Source organism: Cyanistes caeruleus, chromosome 1 (assembly GCF_971803275.1).
Source record: "Cyanistes caeruleus chromosome 1, bCyaCae1.hap1.1, whole genome shotgun sequence".
Lineage (NCBI taxonomy): Eukaryota > Metazoa > Chordata > Aves > Passeriformes > Paridae > Cyanistes > Cyanistes caeruleus.
Genome location: NC_141701.1, coordinates 58,656,480 through 58,681,987, shown reverse-complemented (window position 1 = coordinate 58,681,987; position 25,508 = coordinate 58,656,480). Strand labels below are relative to the sequence as shown.

The 25,508-nt window shown below is 42.0% G+C and overlaps 2 protein-coding genes and 1 long non-coding RNA gene across 7 annotated transcripts in view; 2 read left to right on the top strand and 1 right to left on the bottom strand.

The window, feature by feature from the left end:
* TSHZ1 (teashirt zinc finger homeobox 1) overlaps nucleotides 1–796 on the bottom strand; it is a 57,274-nt gene extending 56,478 nt beyond the window's left edge. Inside the window, exon 1 of the mRNA XM_086894357.1 lies at nucleotides 1–796. This exon is cut by the window's left edge and continues 1,195 nt beyond it. The gene's annotated coding sequence lies outside the window, so the exon portion shown is untranslated.
* A 447-nt stretch (nucleotides 797–1,243) lies between these two features.
* PTGR3 (prostaglandin reductase 3) lies at nucleotides 1,244–10,454 on the top strand. Of its 3 annotated transcripts, none has more exons than XM_086894384.1 (3): nucleotides 1,244–1,355; nucleotides 2,568–2,701; nucleotides 8,657–10,454. In XM_086894384.1, the coding sequence occupies exons 2-3, from the start codon at nucleotides 2,589–2,591 to the stop codon at nucleotides 9,579–9,581; spliced, it is 1,038 nt and encodes a 345-aa protein (XP_086750510.1). In that variant the 5' UTR covers nucleotides 1,244–1,355; nucleotides 2,568–2,588; the 3' UTR covers nucleotides 9,582–10,454. The 3 variants fall into 3 exon arrangements, with proteins under 3 accessions (XP_086750510.1, XP_086750504.1, XP_086750494.1); XM_086894378.1 differs by lacking the exon at nucleotides 1,244–1,355 and adding an exon at nucleotides 1,627–2,078; XM_086894368.1 differs by lacking the exon at nucleotides 1,244–1,355 and having other exon boundaries at nucleotides 2,127–2,701.
* A 5,473-nt stretch (nucleotides 10,455–15,927) lies between these two features.
* On the top strand, nucleotides 15,928–24,509 carry LOC147655528 (uncharacterized). 3 transcript variants are annotated; one of them, XR_015288435.1, is made up of 4 exons: nucleotides 15,928–16,089; nucleotides 19,352–19,507; nucleotides 20,855–20,959; nucleotides 22,412–24,509. It is a non-coding gene; the product is annotated as an uncharacterized LOC147655528 (long non-coding RNA). The 3 variants fall into 3 exon arrangements; XR_015288434.1 differs by having other exon boundaries at nucleotides 19,265–19,507; XR_015288432.1 differs by lacking the exon at nucleotides 15,928–16,089 and having other exon boundaries at nucleotides 16,192–19,507.
* The last annotated feature ends 999 nt before the right edge of the window (nucleotides 24,510–25,508 follow it).

The window sequence follows — 25,508 nt, the reverse complement described above, 5'->3', positions numbered from 1 at the left end:
CCTCCACCTTCCAAACAGTCACAGATCAAACAGTGTCACCACCGGAGAGGACTACTTTTCTCTCTTGCTCTCCCTTTTTTTTCTCTTCCACAAATCGAAGCTTCTTCTGCTACTAAATACAATGCAAACACATTTTTTATCATGGATTTTTTTTGCTGATCTTGATCTGCAACAGAAGAAGAAAAAAACAAAAAAAAAAAACCAAAAAAACAACACACACACACAAAAATTTGCCAAAACCAAGAAAAACCCCGGAGAGTGTGTGCAGAGAGGGAGGGGGGGAGGAAGAAAAGACATTCACTGAGTGGGACAGATTAACGTGAACTGTCCCCCCCCCCCTAAACTCCTGGGAGAGAAAGAGATCCACTCTCCCTCTCTTCTCTTTTCACTGAAATATAACACACATTCGGATCCCAGGGCTCTCAGACAGTCTCAACTGATAGACAGACACATCGAGCTGCTTTTCCTGCTTCAGTTTGTTACTCCTCCTCCTCTTGCCCACGTCACCCTGACAATTACAAATAGGTCTCACACAAACCCATACCTGTCAATCTTTTTAATTGCTTTGTTTTCATTTTTTTCCCTTTCCCAGAGCTAAACAATATGACAAAAAAAAAAAAAATCTTAATACAGCACGGCATAAAAGATTCCTCATGTGAGACACGCGTTGAGGGGGTTGTTATTATAATCCACTTGCTAAAGTGCTGTGCTAGACGCATGTGCTGATTTAACTTCAGCAGAGGTCTTCTTCCAGCAAACTTAAAAAGAGAGAAAAAAAAAAAAAAAAAAAAAAAAAGAGGCAGGAGATGATACTTCGCCGTGGCACACGTCTACCCAGCATTGAATTAAAAATGATTTATGGGAGATTACAGTTCATCCTTACTTTAAAATACCAACAGATTGCAGAGCGAGAACTGCAGCATATGAAACATACTGCTAATACATTTTGCACAGTATGTGTCTGGGGATTTATATAATGTTAGCTGAGAGAACAGAAGGGTTCTTCCCTTTCTTTTTTTTTTTTTTTTTTAAAGGCAAGAAAGCAAGTAAAAGCTACCCAGCTGATTCCTAAAGGAAAACACTTGGAACTGCAGTTTTGTTCTTTTTCGGGAAGAAGGGGATTCTCTTTCTTCTTACTACCGCACAAATAAGCATTGAGCTGTTTATACTGGTAGGATGGAGTTAATTCTGGGAACTACACGCGACATCAGTGCAACATCTCTATTACACTGCCTCTCTCCACGCAGTTGCACCAAGTTGGGATTGGCGGCTCTATCACAACATTGACTTCGGTCCCCTGACTCAGTTGATTCCCCGCGCAGGTTCCCTCACCCAAACGTAATCTACAGCGAGAGGTGACTATATATATATTTTTTTCTTCTATTTTTAAGAAGAAAGAAGGAAGCAAGGGGGGGAAAGGGAGGGTAAGATTTTTCTGGCAGTATCAGGGATCGGGGGAAACCCCTGCGACCCAAGCAAACTGACAGCAGCCTGTTACCCTTCCCCTCCCGGCAGGACGGCGCGGCGGGAAGAGCTTCGCCCGTTTAAATCCCCTCTCGCGGCAGGCGCGGAGCCGCCGCCGCCGTCTCGGGGTTGATTCGTAGCACCTTGCGAGGAAGTGAAACGTTTCGCACGGAAGGGGCGGAGCGTCCGCCCGCGGGCAGCGGCTCCTCGGCGGCGGCTAATAACAACATTAGGAGATTAGCTGTAACTTCTCCCCACTTCTCTAACCTTTCCCGGCCGATAATTTACCGTGCTTTCTTCTTACTCTTTTTTTATTCCTCCTTTCTTTTTCTTTTTTTTTTCTTTTTTTTTTTTTCTTTATTTTATTTTTTATTTTTGGTAGGGAAATACCCCATTTTTGTAAACTAAAGAACGGGGTGTGGGTGTGTGTGTGTGGGGGGGGGTTAATCCGAGGCGTTTCTCTCTGTCCGTCTGTCTACCCTCCCTCTCCCCCTCCCCGTTTTTAAACCCCTTAGTTAGATGCAGGGTACAAACTAAAAGCCACCACCACCACCACCTCCTTTAGGAGATACTCCGGCCCGCCGCACACCTGCCTCGCTGGCAAGGCGGAGCAGGCAGGCAGGGGCAGGCGCTGGCGGGACGGGCGGCCGCGGGAGCGGGCCGGCCTCGCCCCTCGGTACTGCCCGCGGCGGCAGAAGACGAGCGGCTGCTGCAGGGGGACCGTCTTGCCGCTTGCTCCTCCGGCGGCGTCTCCGTGCGGCGGAGGGGCCGGCTGGGAGGGGAGGGAGAGCCTGCTGCACGGGGGTTCTGTTTACGTACACACATAGCTGCGAGCGGGGAGTTTCTCCTGCCGGCGCGTCCTGTGAACTGCCTGGAGAATCCCGAGCCGGAGCTCTCCCGAGCGGGGCGGGAGAGGAGAGCCGAGGCAGGGCATGAGTTTTAGCGCGAAAAGCGGCGCTTTGCTGAGCTCCCGGGCAGCGCGGTGGTGGTGGCGGCAGCAGCCGTCCTGCGCCGCGGCGGCTCCCGCCTGGTCCTGCTTCGGTGGCAGCTGGTCGCGGCCCATCCTGGACATGTCCTACTCCCGTCACTTTCTGGATTTCCAGGGCTCGTCCATCCCCAGCTCCATGAAGAAGCTGGTGGTGACTAAGCTGAGCCAAAACTTCAGGGAAGCGGTCACCCTGCAGCAGGACTCGCCCGTGCCACTCCCAGGAGACGGAGACCTCCTGGTCAGGAACAGGTGAGCCCCCGCCCGCCCCCCCGCGCCCCGGCCCCGCGGCCCCCGCCGACTCCTGGCACCTTGTGGCCTGCTCTCTCCCACATGCTCCCTCACTTCGGAGACCGGCTCCAAAGTTGTACCAGCCGCCATCTGGCGACTGTTAATTTCATTTTATTGTTGTTGTTTTGAACGGCTGGTGCTACAGCCATGTCACCCTGTCCACGTATGTGGGGGTCACACTTCCTCCTCCTCCTCCTGTGGCGGGGCCGTGTGTGTTTGTCTGTGCTCGCTGCTCCCGGCGTGCGCCTGCCCGAAGGAAGAGAAACACCCCAGGGCCCCGGTGCCAAAGGGGGGCGGGGGGGGAGAGGCGAGTGTTACGTTCGGTGAGTGCCGAGGAGAGAAGTGAGACGGAGCGAAGCGCTCGCAGGGCCCCTCCCTGGGGCCTGCCCGGGCTCGTTACACGCACGTAGTGCCCGGGGCTTGAGCGTGTCCCCGGCGCACCCGCACCAGCCCCCCGGGGACGCTGCCGCACAGCGCCCCGGCATCGCGGTGCGAGGGCGGGCCTGGCCCGGCCGCTGCCTCCTCGTCGCGGCCCCGCTGCCCCGCACGGCGCTCTCCGGCCTCGGCCCCGCGCAGCCGTGACTCGCCCGGGAGGCCGCGGCCGGGCCCGCAGCCCGGGCAGCCCCGGCACCACCCCCGGCCCTGCGCGCCAGGCGCCGAGGGGGCAGGGCAGCCCTCGGCCTCCCTCGCAGGACGCCGGCCCGCAGTTGTCGGTGGCTTGTAGAGAGGAGCCGGGTCGGGCGAAGAGTGAGGAGGTGACATTTTGCTTAGCATAATACACCGTAAATCCCACGCCCCGACGCGGTGACCAGCTCGCCGTGAAATGAAGACTCCGAGGACAAAACGTGCCTCCCCCCACAGCTGTCTCCATGAAACCTGTTTGTTCTCGGTGGCCTCTTCCTAGACACCGTCCTTCCTTGCGCTAAAACTAAACCTTTTAAAGTTCCGGGGTTTCTCCGCTCACGAGGGGAAGCCGAAACTCTGGGAACTTTGGAACAGACTGCGTGGCTGGCACGGGAGAGAGCAGCGCTCTCAGGTTCTTGTCAAGCAGGGAAATCGTAGTAACACATAGTTTGCCATCTTCACCGTGGGAGCTTAAAGATGTTAAGCAGCACTAAGTTGGCTTGAGAACAATGCTGCGAGGTCTGCTAAGGCAGTGTATAACTGTGTGTGTATGTGTGACATGTATGTGTCCATATGTAACACACAAATACAGGGTGAAGAAGGGGTAAGGGGAAGAACAGGGACTCTTCCAGGAGCTGATGAGAAAGCTGCTGTGGCACTTTAATTCGATGCTGACATCTCCCACTAGGATTTCTGAGACCAAAATTCCCTCCAAACCTCAAAACTCTAAAACAGTGTGTTGCTGCATCCACTAATCACTGAAACGGTAATGGCGTGAAACAGGCATCCGGCTGGAGTTAAATTCCTTTCTGTGGAAGAGGTCGAAAGGCTTGAGATACAAGTAGCAAGTACTCTACTTTGCATTGTGTTGGGTAATGCAAGGCAGAGCAACATCCTTGTTTCTCAACTCCCCTCCCTCCCACATACGCACTTGGAGTCTTTCTCATCTCGCTCCCCCACCTGCAGTCCTGTAAATTTTTAAAATTTATTCCTTTTTTTTTTTTTTTTTTTTTAAGCAGCTTCCAATGTGACTCTTCCCTTCTCCCTCTTCTCCCTCCTTTTGCTAGGTGGGCTCCCTGGGTGCTGGTGAGACATGCACACTTCATGGTAAATGGCCTTCTGCTACTCTAAAGGCAGGAGCTAGTCCACAGATTCAGGCAGGCAGTTGCTGGGCTTTAACACATCAGCCTGTTACATACATGTTCTTCTACTGGTACACACATGCATGAATGGGGATGGAGGGGAGGAAGAGGTGAGCGATGAAGTCTAGATATAGACTTCATACATTTTGTATTATTTGTGGAATTTCTTCTCTCTTTACTGTTCTTTTCTGAAGAACATCACAGAAGACACAGCATTATGTTACTGTAAAACATTCACTGTATACAAGCTGCAGCAGGAGGCAAGTTCTGAATGTTTCCCCCCCCATCTCCGTCACTCTGGGGAAGGACTATCCCATCCCAAAAGGATGAATCCCTGACTATTTAGTTTTTAGAAAAACAAACAACCCAGCTCAAATACAGCTATACATTCTCTAATAGGTAGAATCATACAATTAAAAACAAAACAATGAAATACTTGGGTTCCAAGAGGGCATTTACAGATTTGTTCATTTTAGTCCCAGTCACGCCCATGAATAGTATTAATTGCTTTGAGCTTTTCATGCAAAACAATCCTTATTCACCACAATAAAATCTGGTTTGGGATTTATGGGAATAGGAAATTAAAATCTGTGTGTGGATAGATATTTTGAAATAAGATGCAGTTTGGGGAAACTTTCTTCTGCTTTAGAGAGCTACCCCAGCAACTCTTATTTCTACTTTTCTATACAGAAAAAAATAACCCATCTTTTACTCAAAAATCCTTCAAAACTAGAAATTAATTTAAGCTTATTTATTTATTTATTTTTACTTTGATTCTGTGTAGGAAAAAAAGAGGAGGGGAAAAAGGTGATAAATCCTTAATGAAGCCATTAACTTTCGTATGTCCATTTGTCCTGTTTTCCGGGGGGGAAATAAGGGGTGGGAGGGGTGGGTGTGGAAGCAAAGGTTTTCCTTTTTATCGCAGGAGAAGGGCCCAAAGCCTGTGAATGTTTGGTCTTGCTTAAAGTTGTTGGGGGATTTTCGAGATTTTCCTGATGAAGTGACACGTTTCATTGCCAAATTACCTGTAAGGGTTTGTTTTTGGGCTGGAAGATGGGAACAAAGTTTATAGAAAAGGGAGTAATAGGGGTTGAGAAAGTTTCTTTTTTTGAACCAGGGGACTAAAGGGATCACAGTGGGAAGAGTGGATGGTTATTCCTGCTGGGTGTTTGGTCTAAATAATGTTTTTCTTGCGTAGTACTGGTTTGGATGACTTTGTTTTGTCTGTGTTTAAAAGGCTGTGATGCTGGTTTTCGATGTCTCACTCTTTGTTGTGGTACACAAAACACCATTTCTTCCCCTCGGCAGTGTCCTCCTGTTTTCTATAATAAACAGTACGAGGGGTTTCAACACTGCTGAGTATAAAAATAACCGGGTGACACAATGTGCGTAATTATTTTGAGAAAAGCCAATCTCAGGCTTATTTCACACCCTGCCTCAGGTTTGCCTCTTGAAATGTAAGGGGCAAAACTCAACTAGAAACTTCTAAATTAAAAAGCAGATTTAAAGAAAGTGAATGAAGGCAAGGGGTCTTAAAAGCCACTAGCACCCCAAGTAATTGTTACTTCTGTGCTTTTTACTCAGTCTCAGAAGTTAGTAAACTGATCTTCAACTTGTAATTCGTACTTTTTCCTACTTTTAAAAGCAAAATAATCTGTGAAACTGCAAGCACATCCTACCACCTCACTTCTGTCAGCTGGAATGACAAGGCAAATTAGACACTGTTTTAATCCAGACGGTGCGTGTGATCGTTTTAATGTGTGAGGAATCTAAGAGACTAAACAATCTTGTTTAAAAAAAAAAAAAAAAAAAAAAAAAAGCGGGGGGGTGGGGGGGGGAGCCCGTACGATGCGACAGGAGTTTTGAGTTTGCACACAATAAAGAGGTTTAAAAAAAAAATTGGGGGTGGGGGGGGAGGGCTAGATGGCGGACTGCGCTGATTAATAGTGATGAACCTAGAAGCCCAGGGAGGATCATTTCCCGTGGCACTGCAGCCCCGCAGAGACGGGGAGGGAGCGGGTGCGTGTGCACGCGTGTCTGTGTGTGTGTGTGTCTGTGTGTGTGTGTGCGCAGGCACGAGTGTGCGGGGGACGGGCGGGCCGCAGCCCCGCGGACAGCCCGCATCCCCTGCCCGGCGCGGCGGGGAGCGGCCGGCCAGCACCAAGTTGAGCCGCGGCCCCCGAAGCCGCACGCACAAGTTGCGGTGCGGCCCGGGCGGGGAAGGGTTCGCATCCTCTCCGGCTGCAGAACAAAAGCAGCGGTGCGTGTGCTGGACCCCTGCTCCGCGGGCGTCTGGTCCCCCGCACGACTACTTCCCTTCCCCGCACGCAAAGTTTTTGTCCTCAGAATGTTTGTTGTTCTACCTGCCTTTGTGCTCCGGCCGCCGTGCAGCGCCGAGAAGGGGAAGGTCTTAAAACCACGGGGGCTTGCTCTCCTGTGGCAGCGCTGCCTGCCCTTGCTGCTCCGCGTCCCGCCAAGGCAGAGGCGCGCCGGGAGCGTGAGGAGGGCGGCTGAGCCCAGCGGGGAGCCGGGACCTCCCTCGCGGGCTGGGGCCGGGGGCAGAGCGGGCGCCCCGGGCCGGCCTCGCAGCTACCGAGAGCCCCGGCTAGGTGAGGCCGGTGAGGGGCGAGCGCAGCTCCCCGCCGGGCTCTCACCCTCCGCTCCCCGCCCCAGAAGTTGGGGTGTAAGAGCGGGAGGAGGCTGGTGCAGCGCCGGCACGTCTCGCCTGGCGCCCGAGGAACACGGTTTGCCTCGGAAGCTGCAACTCCGTTACCAATTTTTATTCAGCTTGTAGCCCTCCTGCACGGGAGTCACCTTAAAGCGGGATAGTAGAAGATTTTTTGTGTCTGCGAACAGGACGTAGGCATTTTTGGTTGCGGCAGAGCGGCGAGTTAAGGGCAGGATTACCGACAGCTACAGTCGCTTTTACCTATTTTATGCATGGATATAATGTTTACGCTTACGTGTCTTTTTATACATAATGTTGGTGAAAGTTTGAAGCTCCCCATGCTGTAAAGAATAAAGTGTATCAAAAGGAGCAAAGCGGTTTTAGTTCTCCTCGATCCGTGTGCAACCCATTTAAAACTACACACACACACACACGAGCTGAGCTTGTTGCTAACTGCAACAATTAAAAGTGCACTGTTTGCCTACTTCTGCAGCCTTTGCATGGTGTCAAGTACACTTTTTAGGTTGTCACATCTACACACAGTAACAGTCCTGGCATTTGCTGTTTCATGTGTTTCTTTTTTTACATTTTCCGGTTAGCAGAAGCTTCCCCAGTCTGTCTTCTCTTGCATGTGTAAAGATAGTTACTTAAAAAAAAAAATGGTCTTTTCATTTGAGCTAGATCATAACTGTTTTAGGCATTATCTCCTAGCCCTTAATCAAGTTGTAAGAATGTCTCTATCTTTCTTTAAAAAGCAAAAAAAAAAAAAAAAATTGTCATCCATTTTCACCTGTTAGAGGTCAGAAGGACTCGATATTCAGTTTTACAATTTTACTCCTTCTGTGCAAGGTTGTTTTGAAGTGTTGCAAGTAATTTATATGAAGAAAAATATTTTAACATTGACATTAGCTACATCAAAAGGCAAATTTGCTGTAGTGACTCCATCAATTAAAAAGTACTTGCCTACAGTAACATGACCTTGCAAATGACATCGATAGTTAATATGATCATTAGTCTTTAACAGTATTATTATATTCAAAAATATAAATTTGTTGCCAGAATCCACATATTTACCGCTCCGCATGTTTTATTCTTCTGTGTTTTCACATCTCGTATGAAGTGGTCAATTAATTTTCATGCTTCAATCTTTTACAGATTTATTTTCAGCTTTTTTAGCTTGGTCAAGTGAACCTAAGGAAAATACAAAGGGGTTTTTTTGTTTTGTTTTGGGTTTGGGTTTTACTTTTTATAGTTTCTTGGTTTTTTTTTTTTGTTTAGAAAATTTGTCTGTAATTCTAGAATAACAGAATGGAAACTATGGAAGTCTAATGAAAGTAATCTTTGGAGTGCACTCATTATTCAAATACACAGACCATCAGAACAAATCTTGTACTTATTCCACAAATTTGAATATAAGATTTCTCATACCATGGAAACTCGGTAAGGAGTAAATCTCGTTAATACATTTTTGTTTTCTTCTAGATTTGTCGGCATTAATGCATCTGATATAAACTACTCAGCTGGTCGATATGACGCCTCAGTTAAACCCCCCTTTGATATAGGCTTTGAAGGTGTCGGTGAAGTGGTAGCATTAGGACTCAGTGCTAGTGCAGATTACACAGTGGGTCAAGCCGTGGCCTATGTGAAAGCAGGTTCCTTTGCTGAATACACAGTTGTGCCTGCCAGACAAGCAGTCCCTCTACCCTCAGTGAAACCCGAGTTCCTCACTTTAATGGTAAGTGGTGCAACTGCATACCTCAGTTTGAAAGAGCTGGGAGACTTGTCGGAAGGCGAGAAGGTTCTGGTGACAGCAGCGGCTGGAGGAACGGGCCAGTTTGCTGTGCAGCTTGCAAAGAAGGCAAAATGCCATGTAATTGGAACCTGCTCCAGTGATGAAAAGGGCGGCTTTCTGAAATCCATTGGCTGTGACCGTACCATCAACTATAAAACTGAAAATGTCGAATCTGTGCTTAGGAAGGACTACCCCGAAGGTGTGGATGTGGTGTATGAATCTGTTGGGGGAAAGATGTTTGACTTGGCTCTCAATGCCTTGGCTATCAAAGGGCGCCTGATAGTTATTGGGTTTATCGCTGGCTACCAAAACCCCACTGGCCTCCAGCCCATTAAAGCAGAGTTATTGCCAGCAAAACTATTGAAGAAGTCTGCTAGCGTCCGGGGTTTCTTCTTGAACCATTACCTTTCTGACTACAAAATGGCTCTGCAGCATTTGCTCAAGATGTATGAAAGAGGAGACCTGGTTTGTGAGGTGGACTTTGGAGACATGTCTCCGGAGGGCAAGTTCACTGGCTTGGAATCTGTATTCCGTGCTGTAGATTACATGTACATGGGAAAAAACATTGGAAAAATTGTAGTTGAATTACCTCACTCTGTCAACAGTAAGCTGTAAAAACAGAACAATGATATAAATCAGAAGAGAGAAAATGGGCACTTTATGCTTCACATTTACTAGAAACAATTTCTATTTTTAATCTTAATAATGGATAGTATATTAAAAAACAGCAATAAAGTGTTAATAAAAAGAGGTGGGTTTGTTGGGGGGTGTTTGTTTTGTTTTGTTTGTTTTTATTTTCTTAGAAGTGTTTAAATCAGTGGCTGTAGCAGGGACATAATGGGCCTGTGTTTGATACTGTCACTTAGGTTAGTGTGAGACAAGAACATTGTTCTTGACAGAATAAGTCTTGATGCAGAGGCAGATTTAGTGTGTCAGCCTGATTTGATAAGACTTCATATGTAGTTCAGCTCAGGAAAAAAAAAAAAATCTTTCAGCAATTTTGATTCCCTGATTTAAAAATAAAATTGTTAGAACAAGAATAAGTAAAGAGTTGTATCTTTGGGTTGCTCTATTAATCTTTTGAAGTTTCTGGGAAAAAAATGCTCTTGATTTTTTGTCACAAACACGATAATCATAATTCAGTTGCATCATGGATCATAGTAATATTCGTTGACTGGTTACACAGGGAAATTTATCCTCCAATTCTGACGTGTCAGTAATATTAAGCAACTTGACTTTTTTTTTTTTTTTAATCCTGTCTTTCATAACTATAAACAACTGTGCAATTTTCTTTTAAGTCTTTAACTGCAAGTTGCAATATAGTCTCATTTTGTTACCTTTTCATTTTACACTGCTACTGTTTAATGTCCAGCCTTCCCTATAGTCAGTATTTAAAGATTATTGGAATGGGATTTTGAGCCATGTTCATGTGCGTTCAGGTTCTGTGTATTTTTTGAAGATTAAATAAAGTTTTAAAAGCTATTTAAATATTTGTGGCACTTATTCATAATTCTGTTTCTTGCTGACTAGCTCTTTTTCAGATATTTTGTTTTTCAGAGTTATTTGACTGATCATTCTTGAAGGGACTTCCCATAATCAGGCCTCTACTTCTACTTTTAACAAATCTTGGTTCCACAGAAGCCCTGTTAAAAACAGCAGGGCTCTTTTAAATCTATAGTCACAATACCTGGTAGATGTACTGATGCTCAGCCATAGGTTTTCTAGCGGGTGCAGTAAAGTTTCAAAAATTCTTCCTCACCTAGTGGATGTTATTAATGGTACATACAGTGGGAATTCCAGCTAGAAGCATAATATTTTCCAGAATAATAAAATACTTGAAACTGCTTGCTCTACATATTTATTTCCACAGCAAACTTTTAAGATCTTAAAGGCCAATTTTGCCACATCTTTTGAAATTGCATTCATTTGTATGCAGTTGAAGAGATGGAAATTTCCTAAGATCATATGCCTCATAATAAGCGTAATGATAGACTGATAATGTCTAGGATTGTAGGAAAAAATCCAGGGTGAACTTAATTTCAGGGCATTATTCAGTGACTGACAGTACACAAGTTTTGATTGTAACACAGGAAAGCATATTATATTAACTAGTGCAGACAAAAAAATATTTTTAACTTTGATTTAGTACATTCTTAATGTAAATTTTTAGTACATATGTCATTAGCATGATAAGTAATTGTGTACAGTGGAGAACTGTCCCCTTCTTGGGCCATGCCTGACTACTAGGTTTAGTCTCACTTTGGTGGATTTTGGGGAGAGGTGGAATGGATTTGAGTCTTTGTGACCATTTTTCTCTTTTACTCAAGGTGAGCATCAAACCACCATGATTTTTATTTTAAGTGAGATCTACTGTTAGAAACATATTTCCTCTCTGATAATACAAATATTGTGTTGTGTTTTGCATAATTAGAAAGGTATATTGGCCTTCCAGCTGAATGGATGCAGAAGGATTCAAGCACTCAAGTACCATACAGAGAATGCACAGTTCTCAGTATTTTATTCCTAGGCATGTGATGTTTTTTTCTTGTTCAAGGATAAGGTGAAGTCCTTGGTCATTAAATGCATCTTTAAAAACCAATGTTGTTTGGGATGTAGTGTGGCAAAATTTTAAAAAAGCAAAAACAATTGGTTACATCTGTGATACGTACAGAAGAGTTACATGTGTAACAAATTTTTCAAATTAAATTCCTACAGTCAAATTCCAAAACCGTCCAAGTGGCCCAGTTTTCAGATGTGTTGATCACTGTCAGTTCAATAGATTTGGTGTTTCTGAGGCAGTGAATTCCATATGGTTTTGTCATAAGAAATTCTTCCTGTAACAGGATTCTGTTTGGACATACATTCTACTTTCTTTTTAATATGTTACTTCATATATAACATTGCATAATGCAACTGCCCCAGGCTTCTTCACTGATCAAAATAGGGGAAGAGAGAAACCTTTGGAGGTTTCACACATATATATTCAGATATGACATGTTGTTCATTTTAATTTTGGCTTCATATTGTTGTTTAGCACTTTCATACTGATCACAGCATTAATAAAAGGTTTACATTTGTCATGTACATAACTTGGATAGTCAATGTTCAAATTTCATCGCCCTTTTGGTGTTTAGGTTAGACTGTAGCCATTGGGCTTGTCTTTTTCATCAAATGTTTATGTTAAGCTGAAGGGGTAACTTGGGGTCAGCATGATAACTCTTCCATGAATGAATATGGAAGAAGTAATTTTAAAGATACAACTTCTGTGCTTTAAATTGCTGAAAGAGAGCATTATCAATGGAGAGAGGGTGAAAAGTATTTCTTAAACATGAAGATAAGGCCCTTTTGATGAGTTTCATAATAGATTTTGGCTTGCAGCAGGGGGAAAAAAACCAACTTCTCTTTATTTAAAAGTACATTCTGCAAACTTACAGTTGTGGGAGCAAGGCTGCCTTTGAATAAGTAAGCTATGATGGATTTAAATAATGTTTAAATATTAGATGCCTAGGAAAATGTATATGGCATGCACACACTGAGAGGTTTAAATGATGATAGGACATTGAACATACAAGGAAAAGAAATACTGTAGAGTCACAGCAAGGGATTAATAACAATACACTTAATATGCTTGCAAAAAAGGTGTATTAAAAGCTGTGTGCACAGTGGGGACTTAAATGATTAAAAATAATAATACATTTGCCTTGGAAGTACTAAGTATACTATATGTAGAGAGCAGGGATTTAAATAATAATACTATTAATAATAGCAGCTCATTGAGATGTGGTTGCTAGCACTACATCCTAATTTTACCTTTCTAAATGAATTTGCTACAGAGGAATCTGGCATTGTTTGCTGAGGCTAATAACCGAATTTCCCTTCCCTACACACATATGCTTCCATGGAAAAACAACAAAGAACTAGATGAAGAGCTGGCTTTTTTCCTGAGTCTGTCACATGTGTGCATACGCACGCGCACACGGACACACACGTACTCACTCGCTCTCTCCTGGCTTGCAACCCTCAGCACATTTTACAGATATGCTCCCTACTTAATTGCTATGCTGGATTCTCCTAATACCTTTTTGAATCAAGTTGGGTTTCTACCAAGCGATACTTTGCTGTATGTTTGTGTGCGTGCAAATGTGTGTAATGTATATACACATAAAGTGTATATTTAGTAGGTGGATATGAATAACTGCTGTGTCATGTAAATACAGATAATTGCAATCTCTCAAGGAAAAGTTTGCAGTAGCATTTGCAGATATTATATATATTCCTACTTCTGTCTGAGGAGTAAAGAAATTTCTCTGCTGAATAGCTGTTAGTATCTATTTTACAAGATTTACTCATTTTCAGGTACCTAATGTAGCTGCTAGCATGCATGCACGACAATACAATTTATATGGTAAATGGAACCAAATAATGGCTTCACTGAATGTTATGGCTGCACTGAAGGGAAATGTCACGGTAAATAGCTGCCAAATTATGGATCATGCCGAAGTGTCACAACTGCACTAAAGACAAATAGCACTAGAGGCTATTGCCACTGTGACGCTTTTGAGTTATGAAGAAGAGGAGCAGCCTGATGTGAGCCTCTTTGTGTCCTCATTATAGCAAAGGGTTACTGGTGCAGTGTACAAGAAAACCTAGTCCTACGTGGTGGCTAGTTATTAATCTGTTCTTTTCCAATCTAACAGCTGTAGCAAACCAGAAAATCTTTCCCTTGCTTTATGAATACATATAAACACATACAAACAAAGAAAAAGCTGCAGGTTTTATGAATGTAAATGTGTACGGGAAATGACTAGTAATGGAAAAATGTTGTAATAAAATAATCTAATCAAAGAATATTATTAAATTTAATATCGTATGTGTCTGAAAGCTTTAGTTGCTTCTTATGCAGATAGATGTGTGAAATATAAGCAATAATGCACTTTCTCTCTTTGTAAAGACTTGAGTAGTAAGGACATTACCAACTAAATTGCTTCTTCTAAACTGAAGTGTGTCCCGGTTTCTTTCATTTTAATGGGAGGGTAATAAAGATGAAAGACTAACATTTTAACTGATGGATCCCTTAAGCTACAGAATAGAAATTTATTATGTTTTGAGGGAATATGCTAAATGCTGAAATGTGGAAAGAAGCAGGGAAATCCCAGGTAAAATAAAAGCCGTGTAACCTCTTTTTTTATTGTTATTATTATGGCATAATTTTATGAATGGAAAACTACATACTGCTCTTACTTAAACTGAGAAGACAGCACTGATCTTTCTTTTGAGAAAAAAAAAATGGGGGGAGTTACTTAGAAAAAAAAAGATTTGGAAATGGAGGGACATCGCTCAGCAAGTGGTCGCTTCTCTCTACGATCACTTTTCAAATCCTGCCTGCAGTGTTCAGGGAAGTGAGTTTGATGCTCTGCACACTATTGTACACACCACAAACGTACCATCCATAACACAGCACAATTGTCAGTTGCTGTTTTACAGAGGGGCCAGGGCTGAGCAATCATGGTGGATAAATTACTTTTCTATTCTACAGCAAGTGGCTTTCCTACCATGTGAAGCTTAAGGTCATTGGCAGGGCAGTGAGGGGGAAGCTTATATATTAGTTAAAACTAATGCACTAATAGTGTTCAGATAGAGGAACTAAACCAATTAATTAAAGCTAGGTTTGTTCTTCGAGATGGTGGGGGGGGATGACTTGGAGAGTTAGTGTACCAAGAGACATGCACGTATATGTATGTGTATGTATTTTGCACTTCTTCCTGCAGTATTTCTGTAGAAAACTTGGGATTTTTTCCTTTTGTTCTTTAATATCTGCATTAAAACCTTCATAATTCATGACTGAAGAAATTCAGATTTCAGAAATAAGAAAATATTCTCCAAAGATTTGAAAACTTTAGTAATAGAATCTGCTTAGAATTTTTACAGTGTAGTCTAAGGGGGGAGGGGAAGAAAAACCCGTCAAAAATTAGGTAGAACATCCTTGAATGGCAATTAGTGTGCCCAGAATTTATTTTATGTGCAATGCAGTTGCAAGTAGCTGCTTCTTATTAAATGAAAATCCTGTATTATGTACTTCAGGAACATTCCAACTAATGAGTATGTAATGTCCTTAGTGTAACACAGAACTTCTTTTTGTGTTCACAACCACAAAACGCTGGAAACTTGACAAATGATATCATTTAAGACAGATGCCTGCCTTAGGGACCTGTTTTTTGGCTTCCTGTTTCTGGTTTTTATTTCAGTAACATTTGTAATTGCCACAGGATCTGTACCTGCATAGTGTTTTAACTCCTTCACATATGCCCCAATGCATTAACTCCTTGGGTAGGTACCCGGGAATATTTTCTTTTTACTTTTTCCTTTTTCCTCCCCAGCTGGTGTGTCCTTCCTGCCTCTCACAGGCGCAGCTACACACATAAATAAAAGCTGGATCTTATTAGACCAGATGAAATGGTAATGTCAAAGGGGGTAAACACTTACTGCACTTGCTGTGTTTTACTAGTGCAGAAGTACATCTAGACCAGGCCCAAGGCAAAACCCAAGAAACTGTGAGGTACAGCCTGCTGGTTCTCAGTGAGCAACAACAGAATTCTGTGTACATGGCCTAGGCACACAATACCTTGATCTCAGTTATACTTTCCAATGTATATTTCCCCATTAAACTTACATTCTTTACTTAGGTTATAGGGCAGGAGCATTTTTGACATCAGTTCAATTGTTGCTGGTTATAAGGGGCATTTTTGTAGTGATGGTTCAACACAAGTTGTAAGTTGCTGTGCCTCCAGCAGAGCTTGCTTCATGTAAAGCCCTTATCACAGGACAAGAGCAGTTTTCAGCTCCCCAGGCACTCAGCATGGATCCTGCCAGACTGCAAGAAACCTTTCTTTCCACAATCCATAACAGCCCAAAGGTTTTGGTGGTGGTTTATAGCATGTTCTGTCTCTGCCTTTTTTTGTAGGTCTTACAAAAAAACATTACAAATGGGCTGAGTACAAGAAGCTTACATGAGTCTTTGTAGAGGAATTTTTACTGAGCCACTTCACCGAATACTGCAGGGTGCAGTAATAACAAAAAAAAATTGGTTTGGAAAGAGCATGAGCTCTTAGCACCTATTCTGCAGGTGAGACTTTTCTACTTGTCATAAGCAGTTACCTCTCTGGGACTTAGAGTGTTTTCTGATGTCATTTTGAAGCAAAAACTCTGGATTCAACTTCTGTCGTAGGACATGCAGACTCGTTGCACCTGTACTCTTAAGACAAGTTTATCCCATGAAGTGCTGAACAACCACATCTTTCTTCAGAACTGGAGCTGATGACTCTAAAAACATCAAGAAATGTCTGTTTACTGCAAGACCAGACAGCACATCATAAAAACCTACCCTCCAAGCTTTCTGTAAGAAAAGGAGGAGGAAGTTTTCTTTCTTTTCTGTCACAAGAGGTCAAAAGGACCAAGTGAGTGCCAGACCAAGACACTTCTGCTGTTCTAGGGTTCAATTTCAGAGAAAGTAGGCAGGCACACAAATCTCATTATGCGTTACGAGGATCTGTACAAACACTTCTTGTGCGCTGTCTTAAAACCATACCCCTAAGGGACTCATTCACAAAGGGAATAGAAGGAAAGGAAATTTGTATATTTTCTGGAAGCAGTAAGTCATGACATGCAGCACGGTTCTGGCTGATTACAGCATGCCTCAGGTGAGCTGGGGGGCATGAGGCTGCCAGCCAAGTGATTTCAACCACCCGAGAACTCTGCAGAAATGCATTGTGTGGCATGTCTGATTGCTACAAAGAAAAACACTCCAGTCACATTGGCATGGCATTATTGGCATGACTTTTCCTGGCAGCCAATTGGAAAGTTTTATTTGCATCCAGAGTTTTCAAAACCATTTCATAACATTAAACAAGAATAATGCTGAAAACACCTGATTTATTTGCCCCTTGACACCTATGTGTAATCCCTTATTGAAGCCCTAATGAGGTGTTCTCCTTGGGCTGTGTTACTTCCAAAATAACCCTTGCATACAAGCAGCATAATGTACCTTTCCTCTCTGCATGGGGTGTGGCAAGAGTAGCCAGATGAAAGTGGATAAAATACATTATTTTTCCTGTATACTCAGTAATAGAGATGCAGAGTCAGTTAATGGATCATTTGACTTCTTACTGAGCTGGGAAACCTCAAACTGCTATCACAAGGGCCTACAAATAAGAGAGATACTGGGTCTGTTTCCTCTCCTGGGAATGTAAATGAGGAACAAGAATAACGCTCTTGAAACTGTGTAGAAACAGTCTCTGAGGATAACCTGGCTCTTGTTTCTGTGTGTGTGTTCATGCTGCTGGAAAAAACAGTTTTAACACACAGACATGCCTAACCTCAAGTTGTAGTGAAATTTCCCAGGACCTCCAGATAACTCCTAAAGTCTTGGGAAATTCAGTTCAGTGTTTGAAGTCAATGATGTTTTAAGAGCTATGGTGGCAATGGCAGCAGCTTTGCAAGCTCTGAGTTCCCGGATGATGGGTGGTGGCAAAGCACACCTTGCTCTGGAGGAGCTGCTAGAAAGACAATCTTCCAGTTCTTGGGTATTCTCTAAATGAATTGGGCTGTGAAGGACAGATTATTGTGCATCCTAGTTCAAAAAGCAGCTTTTCCCCTCACTCTTGTAAGTCACTTAATCTTGACTTACTTGATAGCTTCTTTTCCCATCCCTTCTTCCTCTGTCTCTCCGCTTTCCTCCCTACTCCCCCAAAAAATTAAGGGTGAAAATAATAATAGAGAGGGAGGCTGCTGGAAGTGTTTCAGACTTTTCTCTCCCTTTTCAGCAGGGGGTAGGTCAAGTTGTCTTGTAATATATGTAAACCTAAAAAAGTACAGAGCTTTGCCTGTATGTTCTGCAACAAAATTTGAGTAGATTCATGGCAAATACATACAGTTTACATTTTACCATAGAAACAGACAATTTCTTTTTACAATGTGAAAGATCTTTTCTAGGTACAGGGGAGGGGAAAAAGCAAAACAACCCTCCAAGTTCCTTTTCCACCTGTGTGAGTTAATTTCCAGTGTCTCTCATTCTGTTAATGTGATGAGGCAACTTCTTTGGCATTTCTTTCTTGTTTGTGAAAAGCTGCTATGTTCAGCAGTCACAAGACACACATCATGGCACAAAGAGGAAAGAGACAAATATTCCTCCTTTTCCATGAACCTGAAACTGTAGCAATACAAAACATTTCAGCATTGGGTCGTATGGTAAGAACCAGAACCTTGTAAGATGAGTGGTGGGCTGTAGATAAAAGATGGTGTAGAGACAAGGGTTGTATTTAGCAGGGGGAAAAAAAGGATGTTGATAGTGGTGTGTTCAGGTGACTGGAGAAAAGCCAAAGTCTGTTCTTCATCTCAGATGAGTTCAGGCTTTTTGCCCCACATGTAAATCAGATACAGTCCTAAATCTAACAGAAGTGCTTCACAAGTATACTGCAGTGAGCACTAAGGCCAGTGTCTTTGCTTTCTAGATTATTTTCTTCCCTCTTCCTGGCATTATGTCACATTTACATCTAATTACAGACAATGCAAGGTGGGAAGGTGAAAGCAATTATTTCTTTGCTTCCAGAAACAGAGTCAGAACTTTACCAGTCATATATAAATGGCAGCAGTACCTCTTAACATTTTCAGTAAACAAAATACTGATAGTGCCTTCAAGATGGCTGGAGGGGAGTGGTCACTCAGGCTTAGATTTTTTGGAACTTCTCGTCATAATTTTGCCAGAGTACAACTGACATCCAAGCTTATCCAAATGATGGAAAAGTTTCTTGATTCTTGAAAGCTAGCCATACTGTACCAGAGGGAATACAGAGAATGGTGCTGTTCCAGTGCTTTCCTATCTACCACACTGTAAGTGGAAAGGTTGAATAACCCCCAATTCTGACACTTGTACATCAGGAAATATGAAAAAGGTTCTGGAAACAAGCATATTTGCTCTAAGGACTGTGTCATTCCTAGAACAAAGAGTTTCAGAGTGTTGTGGTTGAATTAATCTCTTCATTCAATGCTGTATTTAAAAAAAAACACCAATCCTAACAGTTCTATGCTCTGTCCCAGGGTTACCCTGGTTTTGTGCCTGGCAGGCTGGCTTTGCTTTGAAGCACACCAGCTCTCCGTACCTTGTATATTTTAATTCTGACACTGATCTTCAATCAGCCTTGCTCTGGCCTTCCAGTGAAAATATGCCAAAATGTCATAGGTTTCCAAATGAAATGCAAATACTGAACTTTCTGAAATTTACCGATAGTATTTTATTCCTTTAGTGCATCTGAGCTGTACCAACGAGGCACATCGGAAACAAGGGTTTAAGATTCCTGACAGCAAAGGTCTTTGCACTTGCCACTCCACAGGTGTCTCAGCTGGATGGTCTATGGCACCTTGATGATCTTAAAGGTCTTTTTCAACCTAAATGATTCTACAGTTCTACCTCCCATGAAGAATATGAGTCCTCTGCTTGCTTGCTCACTCAGCACAATGAAAAAAAGAAAAGAAATACTCGAAGTCAGGTCAGACTACCTTTTGTCATATGTAACTGTTATTACACAGATGTCACAGCACCAGGTGCAAAATAAATACCTGGGTGATGGAAACCATTTGCTTTGCCTTTAGCCACAAGCATCAGGTCTGATTTACTTGTGGCTGGCAGCTAAGAGAGCAAGGGAGAGCCAGGTCCCTATAGCCAGGCTCACTTTGCTCAGGGACGGGAAAAGATAGCCACAGTGGAAGCTGCTCCAGAGGAGATCGTCCTATTTTTCACCCATGCCCTCTTCCTCATGTTCCCTACTATTCTGCTAGAGCAGGGAGATTTAGCTGAGCCTTGAATCCACACTTACGCACTGCCCTTTCATCATTTGGACCTCGGTGGATGTACACAATCTGGAGCAGTCTTTGCTCAAGGCAAACAAAGTAAAGGAGGAGAGTGACATTTCAGTCTTTCATTGCAGAGTCATTCAGGTCACTCACTGAAATTATAGACACCAGCTCCAGCAATGTTAACAGCCAACTTTAGATTATTAACCATCCTTTTGATAGCAGTACATTTATGGTGCCAGTGCACAGAGAATTTCTCCAAATTACAGGGTGTCCTAACACAGCCGGTCAAACCACATGGACCCCTAGATGCAGTAAGCAGTATAATTAAACCTGTTTTCTCATTTGTACTTTCCTAGCAGCATTCAAAATACTCTCTCGACCACTGGATGCTGCTCTTTGCATCAGGCTATGAAAAGAGATAAGAGCGAAGGGTGCCTTAACAATAGCTCATTAAGAAGACATCAACCGTTTTCTTTTATTGCATTATTTATGTTTTGGGTGATAACACAACACTATTTCCAGGGCAAAGTGCACTCAAGAAGCATATTGGCCTGTAGGTGGTTTCATTTGATTAGATTTAGAAGGGGGAAAGCTACAGCAATTTCTTTTACCTGCTGTTTTCCTGAAAGACCTGAGCGTTTTCTTACCCTCATCAGGCCATATATTGTCAATACATTTGAGATCCGCCAAACTTCATTAGCCCTTTCAGATGCTTCTGGGAAAGGCAGTGACTTTTTTTTATCCCCTAAGGCTCTAGAAATTCTTCACTGCAACAGTCACTGGCATGCCTGGTAGGATCCATTTTTTAATATAATGACCTTCTGCATATAAGCAAACAAACATGAAGAGGACCTAAACATTTAGATCATAAAGCTCATTTCACACAAAGGAATCCATGTTAAAAAGAAACCTCAACCAAAAATAATAATAGTGCAGATAATGGTCATGAATACTTATTTTCATTCTTTTAATTGTATTCTATATTTAGTAAAACACTCTTTTACAGTCTTTCCTCATATTTTTTCTTTATTCTCCTACAGAACCATTTTCACTGTCTAATGCTGCTGCTGTACATTTTGGTACCTATGTAAAGATCCAAGAATAAATTTTGGTCCTGACCATGGAATATTTACTCACTTTGAAATGTAAGTAGAAGAAATTAAACTGATAACTGGAAACTGCAAAAGCTGGGAATTCCTTACTTATTATAATGCAGCTTTGACTCTTCCTGTTGCTTTTCCGCTAAAAACAATACTAATGATTATTAAAAAAAAGCAAACCCCAACAACAAAACACAATAAAACAAAACAAACAAAAAAACACCCAAAGCTGGGAGGTGCAGAAGGCATAGAAACTAACAGACATTACAAAGAGAACACAAGAGAATTTAGGTTGAAAATAGAGGTTTTGGAATAGATTGTTTGCTGGGTCTGCTCCTTGCTGTTGAGAAGGACTCTAACAGAGTTTGTAGGGTATGAATGGATCCTCATCCATGTATGTAAGAATTAATTAGGAGACCAGAAAGCAACTAGAAAGAACTGCTCCTCATACTCCTTTAAGCCCTGAATGTGTCTGCAAAATATGCTTACTGTGAAGAAGAATGGCATCTAAATAATAACTGAGAAAGCACTGTTTAAGTTATTAATATAAAGTACAAATACCTTCAGTGTCTAAAATAGTCTTGTAGCTAAAAAATACCAAACCACAAAAACAAAAAAGCATGGGCAAAAGATTTCTGATTTTCAAAGTAATAGAATTAGTTTGACTGTATATACTATTCACTGCCTTTCTGAGTTACAGATCACTGAGATCTCCATCCAGAAATGCAATGTACTGGTATTCTTCTTGTCAATGATATATACTCAGAGGGCTATTTCTCTAATTGATGGCTTCATCATTCAATTCAAGATGCATAAGGATAGCTATTGTTATCTAACACTATCATATGTTCCTATTGTTCCACACTTCTCTCCTTGTCAATAGCATCCAAGATATCCTATCTAAATCTTCAAGATAGCAAAAGAAAGGTGCATTATTTGTTGACTCCACACATTGCATTATTAAGCATTTGTGAGCAACCTGCACATCTCCCCACTGACATCTTTAAGTATTCAATTAAAATTGGACGAGAGAGTACACCAATACAAATAAATACTGTTATATGAAGGCTTTGCATTGAATTCTTAAATTATTCTAATAAAAGTGCTTCCTAGCAGGCACTCAGTTGAAATCAGGACAGTGATGCAAGTGTGAGAATGAATAGCATATGAAAGGGAGGAAGGCAGATTGCTTTATGGAGTCATGGCAGAGTTTTCACAGGGAATGCTTCTCCCAGTACAGCTAAGCAGGGAAAGAGAACCCTATTATATGGATGAGCAGAACCAACACTGGCATCCTGTCATTCTAACTTGTATAAGTAAGCAAGCTTAATTGCTCCTTGTGTTTTCAAGATGATTTTCCACTAAAAATCTCATTATCACACACATATATTTATTGCACATATTCGAGTAGCTTCATGCAGACCGGAATGCAGTGAGAAGAGCAGCAATGTTACATTATTCAATAACACTGTTTTTCCTTTTTTTCCTTTTAACCAGGAAGATGTGACCTGCCTTCTCCTTCTGCAACTAACAGGGTGACCAGAGGCAGTGGAATGTACACCAGGACTGGAAAGAACAGAACCAGAGGGAAAGCAAACTGTCAAGAGAACAGTGTACTGAAGAGGAAAAATGTAAAACATGACTTCTATTTACCATGATTAATATGTAAAGTTAACATGTTTGTCATGGAATATATTAATATGTATGTTTTCCCATTATGTAGATCTTTTCTTACATTACTTTTTAGAAAGGGCTATAATCACAATGATGGGGCAAGAATGCCACTTAAAAATTAGGTGATGCCCAGTCAACATAACATAACCACTACAGTGTCATTTCTGATTTAGATGTGGTGATATCAGTATAATTGCCTCTGGGAAGAAATTAAAATGGCTGTTAATGATAAATAAAATGACAAGAACGAGGATCTTCCTTCACATATAATTCCAAGCAAAATACAGCTGCTGAATTCCTTGAGCACTTGGTGCCATTCATTGATAAAGAGGAAACAAGTGGTTTTTGTGCAGCTGCATGGCCATAAGAGCTGCCCTGTCTTTTTCCAAGCCCAAATGTAGACACCATAGGTCTAAAAAGATTTCACCATGCCATTTCCACTCAGGGGAAATGTAATGGTGAAGCTCACATGAAGTGAATATTAACACTATTCTAGCAGAAAACCCTGTACATAACAAACAGAAAGATAAGCAAAAACAGGGTAGAGGCAGGGAGACAACAGAACATGTGGATACTCTACAAAACCTCCAGATACTCCTGCCTTGTCTCTGTCAACATAGGCAGCCTTAGCTCACGGATCAAAAGACCTTCATACATTTGTTTTATATCATAAATGTGTCGAGAATGAGCTACACAAAACATCATTCACCCACTACACATGGCTTGTTAGCCTAGTCGAGGGCATCTTTCAACTCATTCACACATTAAAAGCCAGGAAAACAACATTTGATTACTAGTTCTAGCATTAAGATCAAAGACAATATGTTCCCATCTGTGAAGAGCAAGAACCTCTTGCTTTCTCCTCTCTTTGCATTAACAAAAGAATTGAAGAGTCAAAACACAAAATCAACGTTATACTCCACATCCCATGAGTAACACAGTTCCAGCCTATAAAAACACAAAGCAGCCACTATAACTTACATGCATTTTCTTGGAAAGAAATATAAGTGAATCTCTAGTCACATCTTCACGATACTCCCACTCTTCAGTTATCCAAAGCTCAGAGTGGCTTGATCCACAGGTGTTATCCTAGTGTATAAAATTACAATATCTCTTAAAAGGGAAAATACCATATACCTGCCATTTACTCTTCTCCTGATATCTTCAAAATCAGATGGTGGTGTAAGGGTTAGATTAAATGAAATCACAAAAACAAAACTGAGGTGGGGTAAGTCAATGTTATTTCATTACCAGAAGTAGGTTTTGCCTGTTGGTCAAAGAAGCTTAAAAAAATAAATAAATAAAAATCAGCCTTAACCTGGAGAATAAGTACATCCACTTTCAGAGGAAACTTATTTGTTGATTCAGTTCTAGCCAATGCAAATTCTTCTGCAGGGGGTTTGCTCTTAGGTACATGTAGCCAAACCATAGCAGAGGCAATGAATGAAGAGAAGGTAGAAAAATTAATAATGTGTAACATGCTTTCTAAAATATGGAAAATTAACACAGAAAAGACCCTAGTGAAACAGCTAAACCACTGACTTAGCATTTTGAGATTTGAGGAGTTTTTTTATTTTCTTGGTGGTCTGTATTATTACACAGCATGTGAAAGGAGTGCAGAGCTCAGTCAGCCCCCATCTAATTGTGTTGGCTCTTTTGCATGAAGATCATTTACTGATAAATTGTTACAGACACATTTAGGCAACAAGTTTTTATAGGATGCCTGGTGCTCTTTATAATGCAATTAACATTATTTAGTATACATGTTTTCTTATGCATTGTTGTTCTTTCACTGGCAAACAATAACAATGAAATCTTCACCCTTCAAGTGGTGGAATCTTTCCTCGTGTTTCCTAGATTTGAGCTGTCTTTTGGGAGCATAGAGTCATCAAAATTAAAATCCTACCTAATGTTTAGTAAAGGGTGTTTTATTTTAACGCCTGTTTGGAAAAGTTAGAAGAAAATGTGGGCTGAGGTTGATCTTAGTCTTTTGCGAGCTTTAAAAAAGACACAAGGAACAGTTTATTTTAGAAAGTGAAGCATTTTGATCTGCTCCAAAGGAGCTGCAAAGAAAAGCCTTCCTATGAGTTCACATGTTGGAAGACTCCTTGCAGTATTTACTCAAGCATGCCATGGATAGGTAATGAAAAATCACCAATTCTGACATCTCCAAACCTCTACTCACTAGCAAAGTATCAAGGAGGCCCCAGATCTGCATCTCTTCCAACAGTGGTAAGGTTCTCCAGGCAACAAGTTCTCCATGTATGTGTCCTTTTGTTCAAGACACACCCCTACCACTGGGTACTGCAATGGTACTTGCCTGGTCTACCTTTAAGCCGTGCTGACATTCATGTGCAAGGTATCCTTCCTTGTACCATGGAGGACCCAGTCTGGTAGCCCTGAAAAAGATGTGTTCTGAGCACCTGCCTGAGATGCAAGCAGGAAATAAACTTAAATTCATTTCTTCCAAGGTGATTCAATTGCACACTTTTTCGGAAGGTCCTAACCACAAAAATATAGTGACTTTTTTTAATAGGGATCCCCTTTGTGAAGCTGTTCTGCTTACCATAAATCAAATGTAGTGAGAGAACTCAGACACCCTGTTCTTGACAGGCCATCACAATCTCGCCACTATTTCTCACTAGCTGCACTGCTTTCTTGTGCCTTGACTTATTTTCTAGGATCTCTTGCACAAAGAGTAGAGGCACTGTTCTGCAGCCTGTGAGTCCTGCTAGCACCAAATTTGATTCACAATTTCCCACTACAGTTCCTACTGCCTCCAAGTACCTAAAACTTTACATCTACAGGAGCAAAGAGATCATGATCTAAGCACTCTTAGTATTACATTTGACACAGAAGGTATTATTCACTATCAAGAGAAGGCTCTGGGTCCTAGATGTGCTCCAGAGACTCAACCAAC

Bases quoted from the DNA above. Each gene is read 5' to 3' on its own strand.
- PTGR3 (XM_086894368.1), top strand. From the start codon at position 2,397: ATGAGTTTTAGCGCGAAAAGCGGCGCTTTGCTGAGCTCCCGGGCAGCG. The intron at 2,702-8,656 runs GTGAGCCCCCGC...GTTTTCTTCTAG, and splicing joins GACCTCCTGGTCAGGAACAG to ATTTGTCGGCATTAATGCAT.